This window comes from Leuresthes tenuis, unplaced genomic scaffold, assembly GCF_036924035.1.
Source record: "Leuresthes tenuis unplaced genomic scaffold, fLeuTen1.0.hap1 SCAF_19, whole genome shotgun sequence".
NCBI lineage: Eukaryota > Metazoa > Chordata > Actinopteri > Atheriniformes > Atherinopsidae > Leuresthes > Leuresthes tenuis.
The window spans coordinates 14,724,175-14,739,386 of record NW_027325373.1 but is presented as its reverse complement, the minus strand read 5'-3'; the positions used below and the strand labels follow the sequence as shown (position 1 = coordinate 14,739,386).

Genomic DNA, 15,212 nt, shown 5'->3' with positions numbered 1-15,212 from the left:
GCTCTTGTCTGGGCGTTTCATTTTTGGCACATTTTACAAACTGTGTGTATGTGTCTAACTTTGGTCACATATAGCAAGACCGCTTTAAATTTTAGACTGTGAGAGTGAGGGCATCTTTCTCAAAAACCTCATTACAACTGGGTTTAAGTTACAGAGGAGCGCAGGTCAGTGGCTTCCAAGAAATTCCACATTAAATACATGCTTGCATTTGAAGAAAAGGTTGGTCAAATCTATTTCCTTTATCTCTAGTGTTTTGTTATCTCCTATGTGCATTTTAGAATAGTGGCCACTTTACTCTCTATTATTCACACCCACATTAACACACAACCCCTCAGATGGAGGCTTAAGTTGAATCACACAACAGCTGATATTCCTGCTGAGATCAACCACGAAATTGTGCCTTAAAGATAATATATGAAATACATATTTGAAATGAATGGGAATGAGTTTTGATTCAGTGCAGCACAACGATATAGGGTAACAAAAAAAGAGGAGTTCGATAGAAAAATGCACTAGAATTCAAACTACAAAAAACTCTTGTCTAAAATAATAAATAAAGTTTTTGTCTGTCAGTATCATTTTATGATGGAAGGGAAACTTTGTGTATGTGTTTTATATATCAGCTGTAATTAAACAATGACAATGCACGGATTATTGATAGTATGGAGATGTAAAGAGGTGCATCAATGAATCAGTTAACTACTTGAAATTATTGTTTATGCTGCAGACTTCCTCTCTCCTCTCTGACCTGTGCATTTTACAGCTGTCCATTAAGAAGATGGAGTGACTTTACACAAATAGAGAGAATGTGCATTCCCCATATTCAACTACTTCCTCCCCAAAAGCCTTTTCATGACTTCAAGTTCTATTCACAGAGAACGTGTTTCATACTCATCTCTGTTCTGTTACTCTTCACTGACCTCTGGTGGACACCAAAAGATACTGCTATTGAATCTATTTGTATTTTCTTTTATTGAGAGAAAAACCTAAGTGTGGAATCATTTATGGAAATGGTGCAATATATCATAATTGTCTTCCTGATATTGGTGATGTTTATACATATTACATAATCAGCAACGTAACTGTAATTAACATCACATTTACTGTAAATAAATGAAGAAAGAAAGAAAGAGAGAGAGAAAGAAAGAAAGAAAGAAAGAAAGAAAGAAAGAAAGAAAGAAAGAAAGAAAGAAAGAAAGAAAGAAAGAAAGAAAGAAAGAAAGAAAGAAAGAAAGAAAGAAAGAAAGAAAGAAAGAAAGAAAGAAAGAAAGAAAGAAAGAAAGAAAGAAAGAAAGAAAGAAAGAAAGAAAGAAAGAAAGAAAGAAAGAAAAGGCTTGTACAGATTAATGTCACCAGAGGGCGCTTAAGGTTTAGGTTCATTTCAGAGTGTCAGTTTTGATGTACTGGATGGTTGGTAGAAATTTCACAAATAAAAACATCTTCTTACAAATATGAGTCATATGTAAATGAGAAGAAATAATATCTTGCATAAGAAGTATTGTTACTTTTTTTTTTTTTTTTAAAGAACAGAGAAATAATAAAGTGAAACGAACTGCATAAAATAAGGAGGTGACAAAGCTTTCTCGGATACACAACCACAATTTCTGTTGTGTGGGGGTGGTCAGAGCCTCATGCAGCAACTTCCTGATTGTTTGACCTATAAAGATATACAGGTTTTATCTAAGTTAATAAAGATTTTTTTTGATAATCAGTGAATCTAAAGAAGCCATCACTCGTGTAATGTTACAGGAAGCAATGGATCAAAAGAAAAGAAATATTGGAGTCTACAAAGTTACCATTAAGATAAATGAAAGGTCTAGCCTTTCATTCGGAGAATGATTAGCTCACTTGTTTATATATAACAAATTTAGTCATCTTTCTTCTTTTTAAGTTCCAGTTCTTCATTTCTTTATCACTTGCTGCTGTGAAAATAATTTGAATGTTAAGTGAACTAATTATTGCTGAGGAGGAAAAAAAAAAAGACCTATATCAAATATATCATATAACCCAATTTTTTTTTCTCAGCATATCTGAAAGGTGAGGCTGTGCAGGTCTCATTTTGTTCATTAAAAAGAAAGAAGAAAAATAGGGTCATGAAAATGAAAGCACTTCACATAGCAAGTGGTTATTGCAGCCCAGTACAGCAGCACACGCGTCAACATTTTCACACCAAGAACAAGTCGGTGGACGTGTGAGATATGACAGACAGACACTGTACTGTAACCATTCAGCCAGTTTCAGTTCCACTGAGCTTTTTTAGCAGACTTCACAGCAAATGTCTTTTCACTGATATTTCACATATCACAAAAAGAAAATAGTGTGTAAAAAAGTGTAATAATAGATCTATTCTTTTGTTTTTAAAGCCTAAAACATCCCAGTTCTGTTCATGCTTCCTGTTAACAGATGTTAAAATAAAATTGTCAGATATTTCTCTGTTGGAAACCAAAGCAAGAGGTAAGGCAAGAGGAAATATGGACTTCATGTTGGCTGAAATGTGACTCCAAATGATTGTTAATGCTGCTTCATGCGTGCTGGATGTGTACTCAGACAAGAATGTAGTAGTAAAGATAGTCTAATCAGTTTTCTACTATGATAATACACTACGTTGTCAGTTTAAAGGCACAAAAAGGTGTTTCTCTTAATCAGTTCACAGTTAATTACACTGTATAAATGGGATGGAGCAAATGCAGTTTTAACCAAAACTGAATATGGGAGACTTGACTGAGTGTAGTTAGATTTTAAAGTAAGGTGAAAGACAAAAATTACAGTATTTACATATGAATATTACAAGTGTAAGCTTTAATTTGAGGGTTTTCTCATCACAGAATCAATTTCAGGGGCTCAAATGTAATTGAAAAATTCGAGTCGACAGCCTTTTAATTAACAGGTTTGGGCTATTAGTTTTCATGTTTTTCTTAATATAGATTAATAAAAGATCTTTAGTTCAACTGTGGCATTTGTAAAAGTTGGGTGATGGTGTGAGCAAGGAGCCGTCAAAATAAATTACACAGCACATCTTTAGGCTGCAAAAAGAAATGCAATCTATTAAAAAAGAAAACAAAGCGAGAACATTGTGGCTAATTTTTTTTAAAATTCATTTTGGGTGGCCAAATTAATAGCTAGTTGGATTATCTGTAAAATGATACAAAATGAAATAAAGAAAAATACACTGCTGAACTTACCAACATAAAGACGCCTGGACATTCAGTTTTTGAAGGTAAAGATGTGGCAGAGTTCTGCAGTGGGGGAGTACATAACATGATCTGAGAAGAATATTTATTTAAAAAGTTTTGTTGCCACTGCAAACATTAAAGGTGGAAAGTGCCGCAAAGTATGAAACCCATTTTTTCCAGACTTCCAGGCAGTTATTGCCTGCAAATGATTCTCAACAAAATATGAAAAGTTAACATTCTCTTATAATACTACTTTGTCCGATTACATTTACTTTACCATTTTTACCTTGATGTATCTTATATATATAAATATATATATATCTTATATATATAAATATATAAGATACACCAAACTTTTGGAAGGTCAAGCTGACTGTAGGTAATCCAAAATGTATTCCAGGACTGTTAAAATAACAAAAGCTCTGTTCCCTTCAGGTATCCCAGTAATATACTACAGGAAGACATGAGCCAGCATGTACCAACACTCTGAAACTATAATTAATTTGTTGTTTCCATCTGATGTTAAAGAGACACCTTAAATTTTCAGAATAATACTAAAATAAGTTGTAGTGTGACTCACTGAAAGACAGCAGTGGAAATGTATAACCACAAGATAAAGTCTGAAATTCTGTATGTGTGTGTATGACTTCCTGTGCCCAAACCCTCCTCAGGTGTGATTTCCTCGCTAAGTAACCCACAGTGGCCACTAAGCCTCGCTCTCTTTTTTGCTTAGTCCCCACCCTGAAAATCGTTAGACGCCTGTGTTAGAATACACAGTGGTTCTTGCTGTGTCTGTGTATGTGTGCCTGCACATAGAAAGCATTTCTGACGGGACATCCTCTGAGGAAACAATGTGACAATGCCGCAGCACAATGCAGCTACATGTGAGCTCACAGGAACTGCTAATGGTAACACAGTTTGATGTTCTCTGAGGGGTTTCTAAGAGGCCACTGAGGAAACTTTATAACAAAGAACCTTGAAAAAGAAACAGGAATTTTTTTCTTCTCAAATACAGGGAACAATGCGTTATGGAGTGTGCATGTATCATGTACATAATTAGAAAGTGGTTCAGTGTCTATCCACATTAGTGGCTGCAAAATGATTAAATGTTTCATATAGTGTGGTGCCAAGAGATTATTTTTGGCAAAGTTGTATAATGATTGCAATGGTGGTGAATAGTAGTGATTCATAACTTAAAAGCACTGGTGCTTGGTTATTTCCTAAAACAATTGTTTTGTGTGAGGCTGGGGCAAATGTTTTAGAAGAGGCTAAACATACACATTTCACTTATCAAAGTCCCATTTAAAAAAAAAAAAAACTTCAAAAGACAAAAATCCACCTTGGAATCAGCATTATTGTTACCATTAAGTGACTGCATGAGTCATTCAATTGACTGAGTTAAGCTGGAACATATGATGCAAATGAAACTACTGCACGTTGCCACAGCAACAAAGTTACAAAGTTTAAACCACTGGGTGTTAGAAATAACCAGAGAAACCACGAAGATCAGTCTTAAACAAATAACAGAACAAGTAAGCATTAACTAACTCTACATTAAGAACAGAGGGGAACTGGTTTCATTCAAACTCTTCCCCTTTCAGGGACACATAAACAGACAACAGTTTATACAGTAGTTATTAACTGAATTATCAAAATATTGAGTATGTTTCAGGAGCTGAATTTGCTCATAAACCGGTTAATCCTTCAGCTGAAGGCACTGAGCTCAACCTCATATTATTTTTGATGAAGTTATCTACTAATTAAAATTCCAAAGTTATTGTTAATTATTCATTTGGTTTTATGAGTCTAACCAGATTACCCTGGTGCATTTGCGTTTTCTTTCTATATGTTATGTTACGTAATGTTAGGTACTTTCATAATAGTGACTTTATGACAAGCTATATGTCATTTTACACATATATATCAATTACTTAAAGACTGATAGGAAAGTGCATGAGCTTAATTATTTGGTAACTGACGTCAATCAATCAAACTAATCAAATCAGTATACTGTTATTGCTTATTACTACATTTGCTATCATCAAGTATTTGTCAAAAAACACACTAGCAAAAGGAAGCAGAGAGTTTTGGTTCCTATGTAACAGGATGCTCTTTAATTAAATAAATATTACAAATCATTTCCCCTCTATAAAAGATATTTACCTCACTTAATACATCTACCATCTTGCAAGAGCTGCTTAGCTGCAGACATCTGTTAGGTGCCCTTTCAGACTTTTATTGACTGACTCCAAGACAGTCCTTCCTTCTACAGTCATCTATGCCAGTGTGTGTGTATCCTAAGAGGGCCAGGGTCAGGAAGGCATCTGTCACGTGACCTCTGATTAAATATGTATACAGCAACACTAAACAGTAGTGAACAGTGAGGGCAAGTCCCTCTCTGATGTCTAACTTACTACAAAGCCTGTTGCCAATGAATACAATATGTAGAATGTTTTTCACTTGCTTTTTTCTTAATGTCAGCAGTAGCTATACATTCTAATCAATAACTGCTTCAAAGTCTGAGGATATATAAGATACATATACTAGCATGCGTGTTGCATACACCGATAACCTGAACGCACATAAGCTTTTTGTGGTCTAATGCAGGCTTACACCTATGTTTAATCAGAAAACCTATAATGGTTTCCTGTACACTTACTGTGCATCCAGGGTTGTGTACAGCTTCTTAGACAGTGCTTGTATTGATTCAATTGGCAGGAAGCTGCGCAAATGATTCTTTTGAAAAAAAATAAATAAATACCAATACATTTCACTTGAAAAGATAAATGGGTTATATTCAGTGTATGAACATTATGAGATATGAGCGCGGACATGGGCACGGAAGGATGTAAACAAAATGGTGCACAACATTGCTCACAGTATTGCTCAACAATACTAGTAAGTAGCTACAACACCTTCTTGTAGTTTTCTGATGAGAGCAAATGGATAATGAGCATTGATCCAAAGGAACATTTACCTAGAATAATCTCATTGTTGGAAAACTAAAAATTATATATAGATGCTGTCTGAGGCTTCAAGTAGAACATTTCTGACATAAATGGTTTTAGATATGCTCTTAGTGTTATGGCTCTTAGGTTATTAGAAATTAATAAATATAAACAGTTCTACATATAAACTTTTCTGCCTGTGAGTTCAAAATTCCTTTCAGGTTAATGCAGCAGTCATCCATTCACTAGTAAGTCAGTGACTGAACAATTACTACTGGGCATCAATACAACATGCTCAGAGTACTGTAGATCTAATGGACCTGAGGGACAAAAGCACTGTTCAACTTGAGCTAAATGGACTCTAGCTGTACACTCAACAGTACATTCATCATAAAAAATGACAGGAAGTAGTCTTGCTTGCTACCTAATGCAGATGAAGCACAGTAACATCACTGAAAACTTATCAGGGCCAAAATATAGTCTGAACATAAGGTGAAGACTTTGTTAAATGAATAGCAGAGGCTGCAATTATAATTCAACACACAGTTGATAAGAAGAATGTCTGAAAATCACAAAAGAAGTTACAAAACTAAAGTATTTACCCACTAACCCATGGACAAAGAAAGGGTGGGTGGGAGGGAACAGAAGTCATGCATGATGAAAATAATTCTGACCACTTCCCTTGTCCCAAGTACGTAATTTGAAAGTATCAGTATGTCACATAGAGTTCAGAGCTGCAATACAGTATTCAGTTAAACAAAATGTTTAAGAAATGATGGATTTAAATGAGGTGGTGTTACAAAGTGTTGCATTGCATTACATTATATTTCCTTCCTTATACATTTACATGGAGATGGGTAAAACTTTCAATGCAGAGCAGACAAGGACCTTGGCTGGGAAACACGCAATTATCACAGAAGCCTTCAAAATGAGTCGGCAACACAAAATCTGCAGCTTTTGTTTTTTTTCCAAGTTCAGTGTCAAATAATGTCAGTCCATTAAATTTATGCTTGTATTTATGCTGTATCCGGTTCGGCACTATTACATGTTAAATATTGTAACAAAAATAAATAAATAAGCAGTTGATGGGCATCAAGGGGAGCTCTACATTCATAAAGCTTCCCTTGGCAAAGCAAATCTGTTTGGCATAAAAGGTATTCAGATCACAATTATTCTGCCATAATGCTGGACAGGACAAGGGGGACAAAATGTATGCTTGTAAGGTAATGTTAGCCTGTCTGACACCGGATAGTCCATTGAGGACAGTGTGGTAACACTAATGTCAGAGCCATAGGCAGAATCTCATGAAAAAGAAAGAAAAAGAAATCTGAATAATCTGCACTAACTAAAACTCCCTGCAGTCAAAGGAAATGGCGGATCTATTTCTGTTTGTGTGGCCCTCTAAAGTTGGCAAATCCTGTGCCCCAGCTGAAATTATGCCCTATGCAGAAACATCTCCAAGGCCTGGTTCTGTTAAGCTGCATGCAAGAGACCGCGGTGCCTTGAAATACCTCCACCACAAAGCCACAGGGCAGGAGGGGATGGTCCGCCTCAGATTTGAAGCCCAGACTCACGGGGTGTGTTTATGCCTCAAAATGGTGAGGGTGAAATTAAAGGCAGCATATTCATGTAATTGCACATGGACGTACCCACCGCTCACGAACCTGAGCCCAGTTCTTGCGCTCTAATGAAGGGCTGAGAGCTTGAACGAGGCAAACTCTGGCAAAGTGATGACTACAGCCATACTGCCCAACCTGACTTTGTAATACACCTTTAGTACTAACACTCAGGGCCCTTATCTTAGTTTCATCCGGTCAGCCTCATTTAACCATGAGTTCTCTTCTTTGAAAGAGAGGCTATCAAGATACAAATCACATAAACTCCATTATAATCAATTATGAATGTCCTTAAAATACCTCATATGAATAAACATTGGAAGAGCCCTTTGTTTTCATGCTGCATCGAATCAATAATAGATGTCTTGAAATGTTTAAGACCCGATTCAAGAGCTGTTGTTTAAATGCTTTTTTATTAACCGTATCTACTGACAGCTACTTGAATGTGCTCAAATCTAAATTTTTCTTGAAAAAGTTACATTCTTTTCTGTTTCATCTTCAACTGAATTATCTTGTTTTATATAACCCCAATCAGGATAATCAGGATCAACATTTTCAACACAAGATCAGTAATATCATAAAGATTTTTATGTAATCAGCTGTAATCAGACTGCTGCTTTTACTTTATTGTCTGAGCACTATTAATTAAATCATATACAATTACATGCCCAAACAGAGGCCACCGGATTGCTTGATGATGACTTTTAGCTTTAATTTTTACTTTAGGTATATTTGGTTAAAGATCTTCATATTCATATAACTGAAATGCATGTAGGTGTTGCTAAGTTTACCAAATAAAAAGATCTAAATATTTACTGACATATATACAAAGAATATCACATAAAATTGTCTACAGTCAAATGTCTGGAACTGGCTGTGGCTTAGCAGTGGAAACTTTCTCTAAGCAATGGTTTTACCATCTGTAAGACTATACGGTACAGTCCCTGCAAATGAAGGGTTGAAGTTTGAAGGCTGTACTTAAATAATATAGCATTATAATGGCAGGAAATCACACATATGTTGCGTTGATGATTTAGGAGAGTCTTACAACATCTCATGCTGAAAAATGGCAGCTACAGAGGACTTTAATTACTGTCCTGCCGACAAAGATGACAGGCAAACTCAGCCTTAAACCAGAGAAGAGGCTTCCTACAAAGTAACATTTTAGTGAGGGTGGTCCAGCAGAAGTGAAAACCCCCCACCCATGCACTTCTTCAGGGGTCTATGAATACTCGTAGACTCATTCTGACCACATATTATGGGTTAGTACTTGCCGATGGTTTCATATTTGGCCCAAAGTTTATGTAAATGCAGATGTGAGCCCCACATCACTGCAGTTTACTGAAAAACCCAAGGATTTTCCAACCATGTTGCCAGTCTGTTAATCTAGCTGCCCTTACGTGGACCCACTCTGTGATTGGTCCCAGATTCGCTGTGGGTCCAGAGTAACTATTTAGCTTTTTCACTGAAATTTTCCCATTGCTGCAGACATAGTGCGACCAGCAGGAAATGACTGAGAATTGTGACTGTAACAATGCTAATGGACCGATGCCAGACCGCAGCTGTTTACTCGACCGCACAAAACATTCCTATGGGTTAATAACCACATATACTGGAGGAGATCCACTGTTTTAATGATTTGGTCTGGGAGACCGTACACTATGTGCTTTGTTTGAGGAAAATTGCAAGCAGCTCAATGTGTGGCACCATATAAAGTAAAGCAATGGGATTTTGTACAGTTGAGCTAGTGAGTCACTTATTCTCACCTCAGGCTCTGGATTTAGTTTTGAAATGTTGTGTATTAGTTTGACTTGGGTCATTTCATACCAATTTTGCTCAGGGAAGTCTTAAAACCTCTGCAGAGTGTTATTTCCACTCGTCACATCTGTTTTAAAGAGTCATCATCTGTCGTTTTGCCTCTCAGGCTTCTTGCTGCCAGCCCTGCCCATCCTTCCTGGATATGAGGTCACAGCAGAAGAACCAGAACAAAGGATGGGCTCAATCATCTTACCCTAAACTGTAACGGCATACTGAATGCTCTATTTTTATTTATTTTTTTTGTTGTTGTCATTTTTGTCCTAGTAAAGTACACGTGGAGGATGCAAACTGTTCAATCAAGCACTGGATATTATAGGCTTTAGTTAGGATCAGAAAATATCTGAGGGTTGTGAGATGACTACTGGGAGAGGGATGAAGAAAAAAATCTGAATTACAACCCTCTTCTTAGTTTTGAAGGTTTTTACTTGATATTTTATTTGTATTTTGACCAGATCTCAGACTGTTTGTAAGTATCTTGAAATAAAGGACTGTCAGGTGTAAAAATAAGAATTTGACACATCTGAAATGTGACCCAACAAACTATTTTGTGTGAGACCTCAGAGGCCAAAAAGGCTGGAAATTACTGACTTCATCTTAAACAATTAGTTGCAGTATCGCAATGTTGTTTTTAATTGTTTTTACTGTTTTACTTTGTTTTTATTTTCGCTGCTGTAAATCACAATTTCCTCAATATTTGCCCTATTTGATGAATGTTAAATTAAAATAGCTATATCAGTCATTTTAAACAGTTGACATTTGCCTGTCTTGAAGTCTTTCTTTTCTTGTACTTGCAGAGAAGTAATGGAAGGTAGCTGTTAGGTATCTGAAATTTGGTTATTTAAAGTTATAAGTTAATTACCTTGACGTCCCAGTTTGACCTCTGGTATGGTTGTCTGAAAAGAAAAGCAATTACTCTTATGTATACGTAGAATGTATACGTATACACGAATGTGGGAGAAAATACTGATGATTATTCATAGCGACATATGAGAATCTTGACGTAGCTCCTGGCTCTGACACCTGGTGAAGTTGAAGTGACCCCTGAGCAGACTCCCTGTCTGGGCTGAAGGAGGGAGGATGGGTGGGACTGACTTCCAGCCCACCGTCGACGAACTCCGGAGTTGAGACAGATCAGACAAAGATGAGATGCTGATCCCTTCTATGACCGGGTGACGAGAAGTACGGATAAATGTAGGAAACGTGGATAAGCAACTTTACAGAAATTAAATGTGCGTTCCCCGGAAAGCGTTTAACTTTCAACTATCTGCGTGCGTCCAGCGGTGAGTTATGCTCAGACTATCATCTGGAAAAATATAATGTAGACCTCTTGTGTCGCTCTAAACTGCGCTGCATGTGAAGAAAAGTCTGTATACTTCGTTTCTGTGGCAAAATTATTCTAATTTCATTTCGGTAAAGTCGAGAAAAAAATTATTTATAGTTTGAAATTAGCCTCGCAGTTTATTTAAACGCTATTCTTGATTCTCGGATGTTTTTGAAGTATTTGATTTCTCATTTTCGTGGTAAAATATTTACTGTTGCAAGCAATGAAACACAACTATTAACTGTAGTATTTTGATAAGATAATGAACACGATCACTTATAATGTAAATTGGCTACTCTTGGAAATAACACACACATCCTCTGCTGCAGCTGAACACTGAACCCTGGACCCTCTGCTCAAGTCTGACATCCAGTGTCAGCATCTGGTGTTTCAAAGATGAACAAGATGAACTTGATACTACTCCTCCACTACAACTACACAGGGAAACTGGACCACCGGCAAAATGGAAACCCAAGTATTGTGGACACCAAAACCATCGTGTTCCTCATCATTTGCAGCTTCATTGTCCTGGAGAACCTCACTGTCCTGGTGGCCATATGGAGGAACCACAGGTTCCACAACCGCATGTATTTCTTCATTGGGAACCTGGCACTGTGCGACCTGCTGGCCGGAGTCGCCTACCTGGTGAACTTACTCCTGTCTGGAGAAAAGACCCTGCAGCTCTCACCTGCTCTCTGGTTTGTCAGAGAGGGCAGCATGTTTGTAGCACTTGGTGCCTCCATATTCAGTCTCCTGGCTATTGCTATAGAGAGACACCTGACCATGATCAAAATGAGGCCTTATGATGCCAACAAGAACTACAGAGTGTTTCTGCTTATAGGGGCCTGCTGGCTGATTGCTATATCTCTTGGAGCTTTGCCCATCTTAGGCTGGAACTGCCTGGACAACCTTCCAGACTGCTCCACAGTCCTTCCACTTTACAGCAAGAAATATGTAGCTTTCTGCATCACAGTTTTTATGGTTTTGCTCTTAGCCATGTCAGTTCTTTATGCTCGCATCTATATTGTGGTTAAGTCCAGCAGTCGAAAGGTGAGTAAGCACAGCAATTCTGAACATGCAATGGCCCTTCTGCGCACCGTCATCATTGTAGTTGGGGTCTTCATTGCCTGCTGGACACCCATCTTTGTCCTGCTCCTGGTGGATGTGGCGTGCGTGCAGAGCTGCCCCATCCTCTACAAAGCTGACTGGTTCATCGCAGTGGCTGTGCTCAACTCTGCAATGAACCCAGTCATCTACACTCTGGCCAGCCGCGAGATGAGACGGGCCTTCCTGGGTCTGGTTTGTGGCATTTGCTACAGGGCGAAGACTTCTGTGAATGACAGCGGGAACAAGCAGTCCTTGGAGCCCAGCCGGAGCAGAAGCAAGTCGTGGAGCAGCCAGAACAACCCAAACCAGAACCAGCAGAGCCCTAATCAAGCAGAGAGAGAGGAGAGGAGGCAGGAGATGGACACAGGCCATGGAAAGGTTTCTGTGGTGGTGGGAGCACACCCTGCTCAGGAAGAGAGCAAGTAATCTATTAATCTGAGGACAAGGGAGGCAATAAAAAACATTAAGGTTTTGTCAGGGGGCTGCACAGTGGTTTGTTGGTTAGCACCGTTGTTTCACAGCAAGAGGGTTCCTGGTTCAACTCCCAGCTCAGGCCTATCTGTGTGGAGTTTGCATGTTCTCCCTGTGTAAGCATGGGTTCTCTCCAGGTACTCTGGCTTCCTCCCACTGTCCAAAAACATGCATGTTAGGTTAATTGGTCAATTTCTACCAAATTGTCCTTAGGAGCGTGTGTGTGGTCGTTTGTCTCTGTGTGGCCCTGTGATGGACTGGCAACCTGTCCAGGGTGTCCCCCGCCTCTCACCAGATGACCCCCCCGCGACCCGACCGACGGATTAACGGGGTATAGAAAATAGATGGATGGATGAATGAAGTATTTGTCATACGATGGGTCGACATGAGGCAGCTTGGTTTCACCTATATCCTGAACATTGATATGTTGTCAGCATCTATAACTGGGAGGCTCATTTAAATGTCCTCACTTGACACAAACAGATGAAAATGCGAGTGTTTCAGTCAGTTTTGCCTCTTTTTCAAATCCATTGAGAACCAAGCTAACTAGTTTCTCTTTGGAAAGAAAATAAGCACATCGAAATGTGTTGATGAGGTGCATTGTGACAAAGCTGAAACAGATTGCTCAAGACAAGGTTGACATTTTGTCGATAGATGGTTTTCACAGGTTGGCGATGATATGTGTAAATAGATAGCTTTATTATATTGATAAAAGATAGCCATGACCATCTAAGAAGTCAAAGTCCACCTGCAAATATTAAAAAGTGCAATTACAGTACTGCAAAAAAAATGTAATGAAGAATGTAGACAGTTGTTATTGTGTTGAGTCAGCTAAAAATATTTATTGCAATGTATTCTGTATTCTTCTGTATACTTGAGGTAACTGAGATACATATGAAAAATTCATGATGAAAATGAAGGACCTGCATTTTTTAAAGCTGTACTACAGTCAGTCTGATGCAGTTGGAGTTTAAATTACACCAGAGCTCCATCTACTGGATATATTCAGCACTGCTGCATGTTTAGTACACGATACTCCTCTTGAGTGAAAAATTTTGCAGCAGCTTTAAAAGCATGAAGTTGGTAAAATGAAGATTAGAGAGGCATGTGAACACAGCATGTGAAATAGAGGTTTTAAAAGGTATTTCATTCATTATATATGATGCAAAATTATAAGCTTTGACACTACAAAGTAAAAAAAAAAAAAAAAGAATTACATCACTTTAAGATGCTTTATCTGGATCTCCTCATGGGGGAAGCAAAGTGAAGATCTCAACTTTGTAAAGAGAACACATCATTTTGTCCGAAAAGTATCAAATCAGTACCAGTTGTTTGTCATGTTGATCAAAATGTATATTCCTCCGTTGAAAGTCATTACATAGAAAAAAAGGATGAGCTAGCCGTTACAACCTCACACCTTCTTTTGTGCACATGGCTATTAGACTTGTTTTGCAAATCCGACTGATTCATCGTTCTCAGTTGTATCTTTACATCCACCAGAATAGGGGAATGTCCAAAGCAGGCGATCAACCTTGCTATCAGTCAAGCATACATAACAACTCCTCGGTCATTCAAACGTGTGTCCACAAGGCACTGCAGAAACACCAGAAGTGTAAATGTGAAGCCTGTCGTTCTTTTGCATTTGAAAAAAATGGCAGCCTCGTTGATTTTCAGTCATTACTGTTTACATGAGAAAATACACTTTTAAAAACAATGACTTGTCATTCTGGTGGCATTGACATCTTCTGTGATTTAAAGAGAGAAAAGGATTTTTGAGTAAATTACAAGCTTTTACAGGTAATCCACTGTCTGGTACTGTTTGTATGAGTTGCCTTGAGAATGTACTTAATGCTTAGGATTATTCAAGAAATGTACCAAAGTGACTGAATAAAGCTATAAAAGGTCTGCTCACTAAGACTGTCACAGTTATTTTTGTTAATTATAAATTTGAATGAAAACAATTGTGATTATGTAAATGTCTTTCTATTGTCTTTCATTTGTGTGGCACCGTCATAGTGTAAGCTAAGTAATAATTTACTAATTCACTTTAGATGAACAATCAAAGTAATTTATTGGAAATTAATTCAGGTTGTGAATTTAAAAAGCATATTCTTGCTTGGCTTATGGACTTTTTAGGTAAAAATGCACATTGTAGAAGCTGTGTCCAGAGCAGAAGACTGAGGAGCAACATTATGACATCCTTAAAAGTACATCAGCTTTAAAAGTTAGTCATTGGTGGAGAACACTGTGGAGATGAGATATTTCTTTTAGATTTATCGAGCTGTTTTGACACAGTTAAAAACATTCCCTGCATAATCATCTTAAATATGGCAGATAATTTAACACCGATTATATTTTCTATAATTGCAGTTTTATGGTCAACTGTTAGAAGCAGATTGTTTATCAAAATAACAAATAAACTTTTTTATCACTTGTTTAGTGTCATGTAGTGAAGCGCTTTGAGTGGTCAGCTAGACTAGAAAAGCGCTATACAAGTACAAGTCCATTTACCATTTACCATTTAGTGTAATATTGAAGAACTGCGCTGATGTTTTTTATTTTGGATGACAAAGTGAACAAAGCGATCTGCTTCTTTGGTTTGTAAAGCCATTCCTAAAACACAATGGGAATGGGAAGATTACCTTGTGTTACTGTGGGTAATTAGCAGATCTTAAAGTTTTCGGTTTTATGAGAACTATTCTTATATATATTTCTTCCACTGGCAGTTGTCTTAAAAGCATGATCTGTGGATGTTGTC

General features: G+C 37.6%; 1 protein-coding gene across 1 annotated transcript; it reads left to right on the top strand.

Moving 5' to 3' along the window:
• Window positions 1–11,215: 11,215 nt before the first annotated feature.
• Window positions 11,216–13,356, top strand: LOC140276868 (sphingosine 1-phosphate receptor 3). Its single transcript, XM_072371706.1, has one exon. The coding sequence runs from the start codon at window positions 11,273–11,275 to the stop codon at window positions 12,407–12,409; it is 1,137 nt and encodes a 378-aa protein (XP_072227807.1). The 5' UTR covers window positions 11,216–11,272; the 3' UTR covers window positions 12,410–13,356.
• Window positions 13,357–15,212: the final 1,856 nt, after the last annotated feature.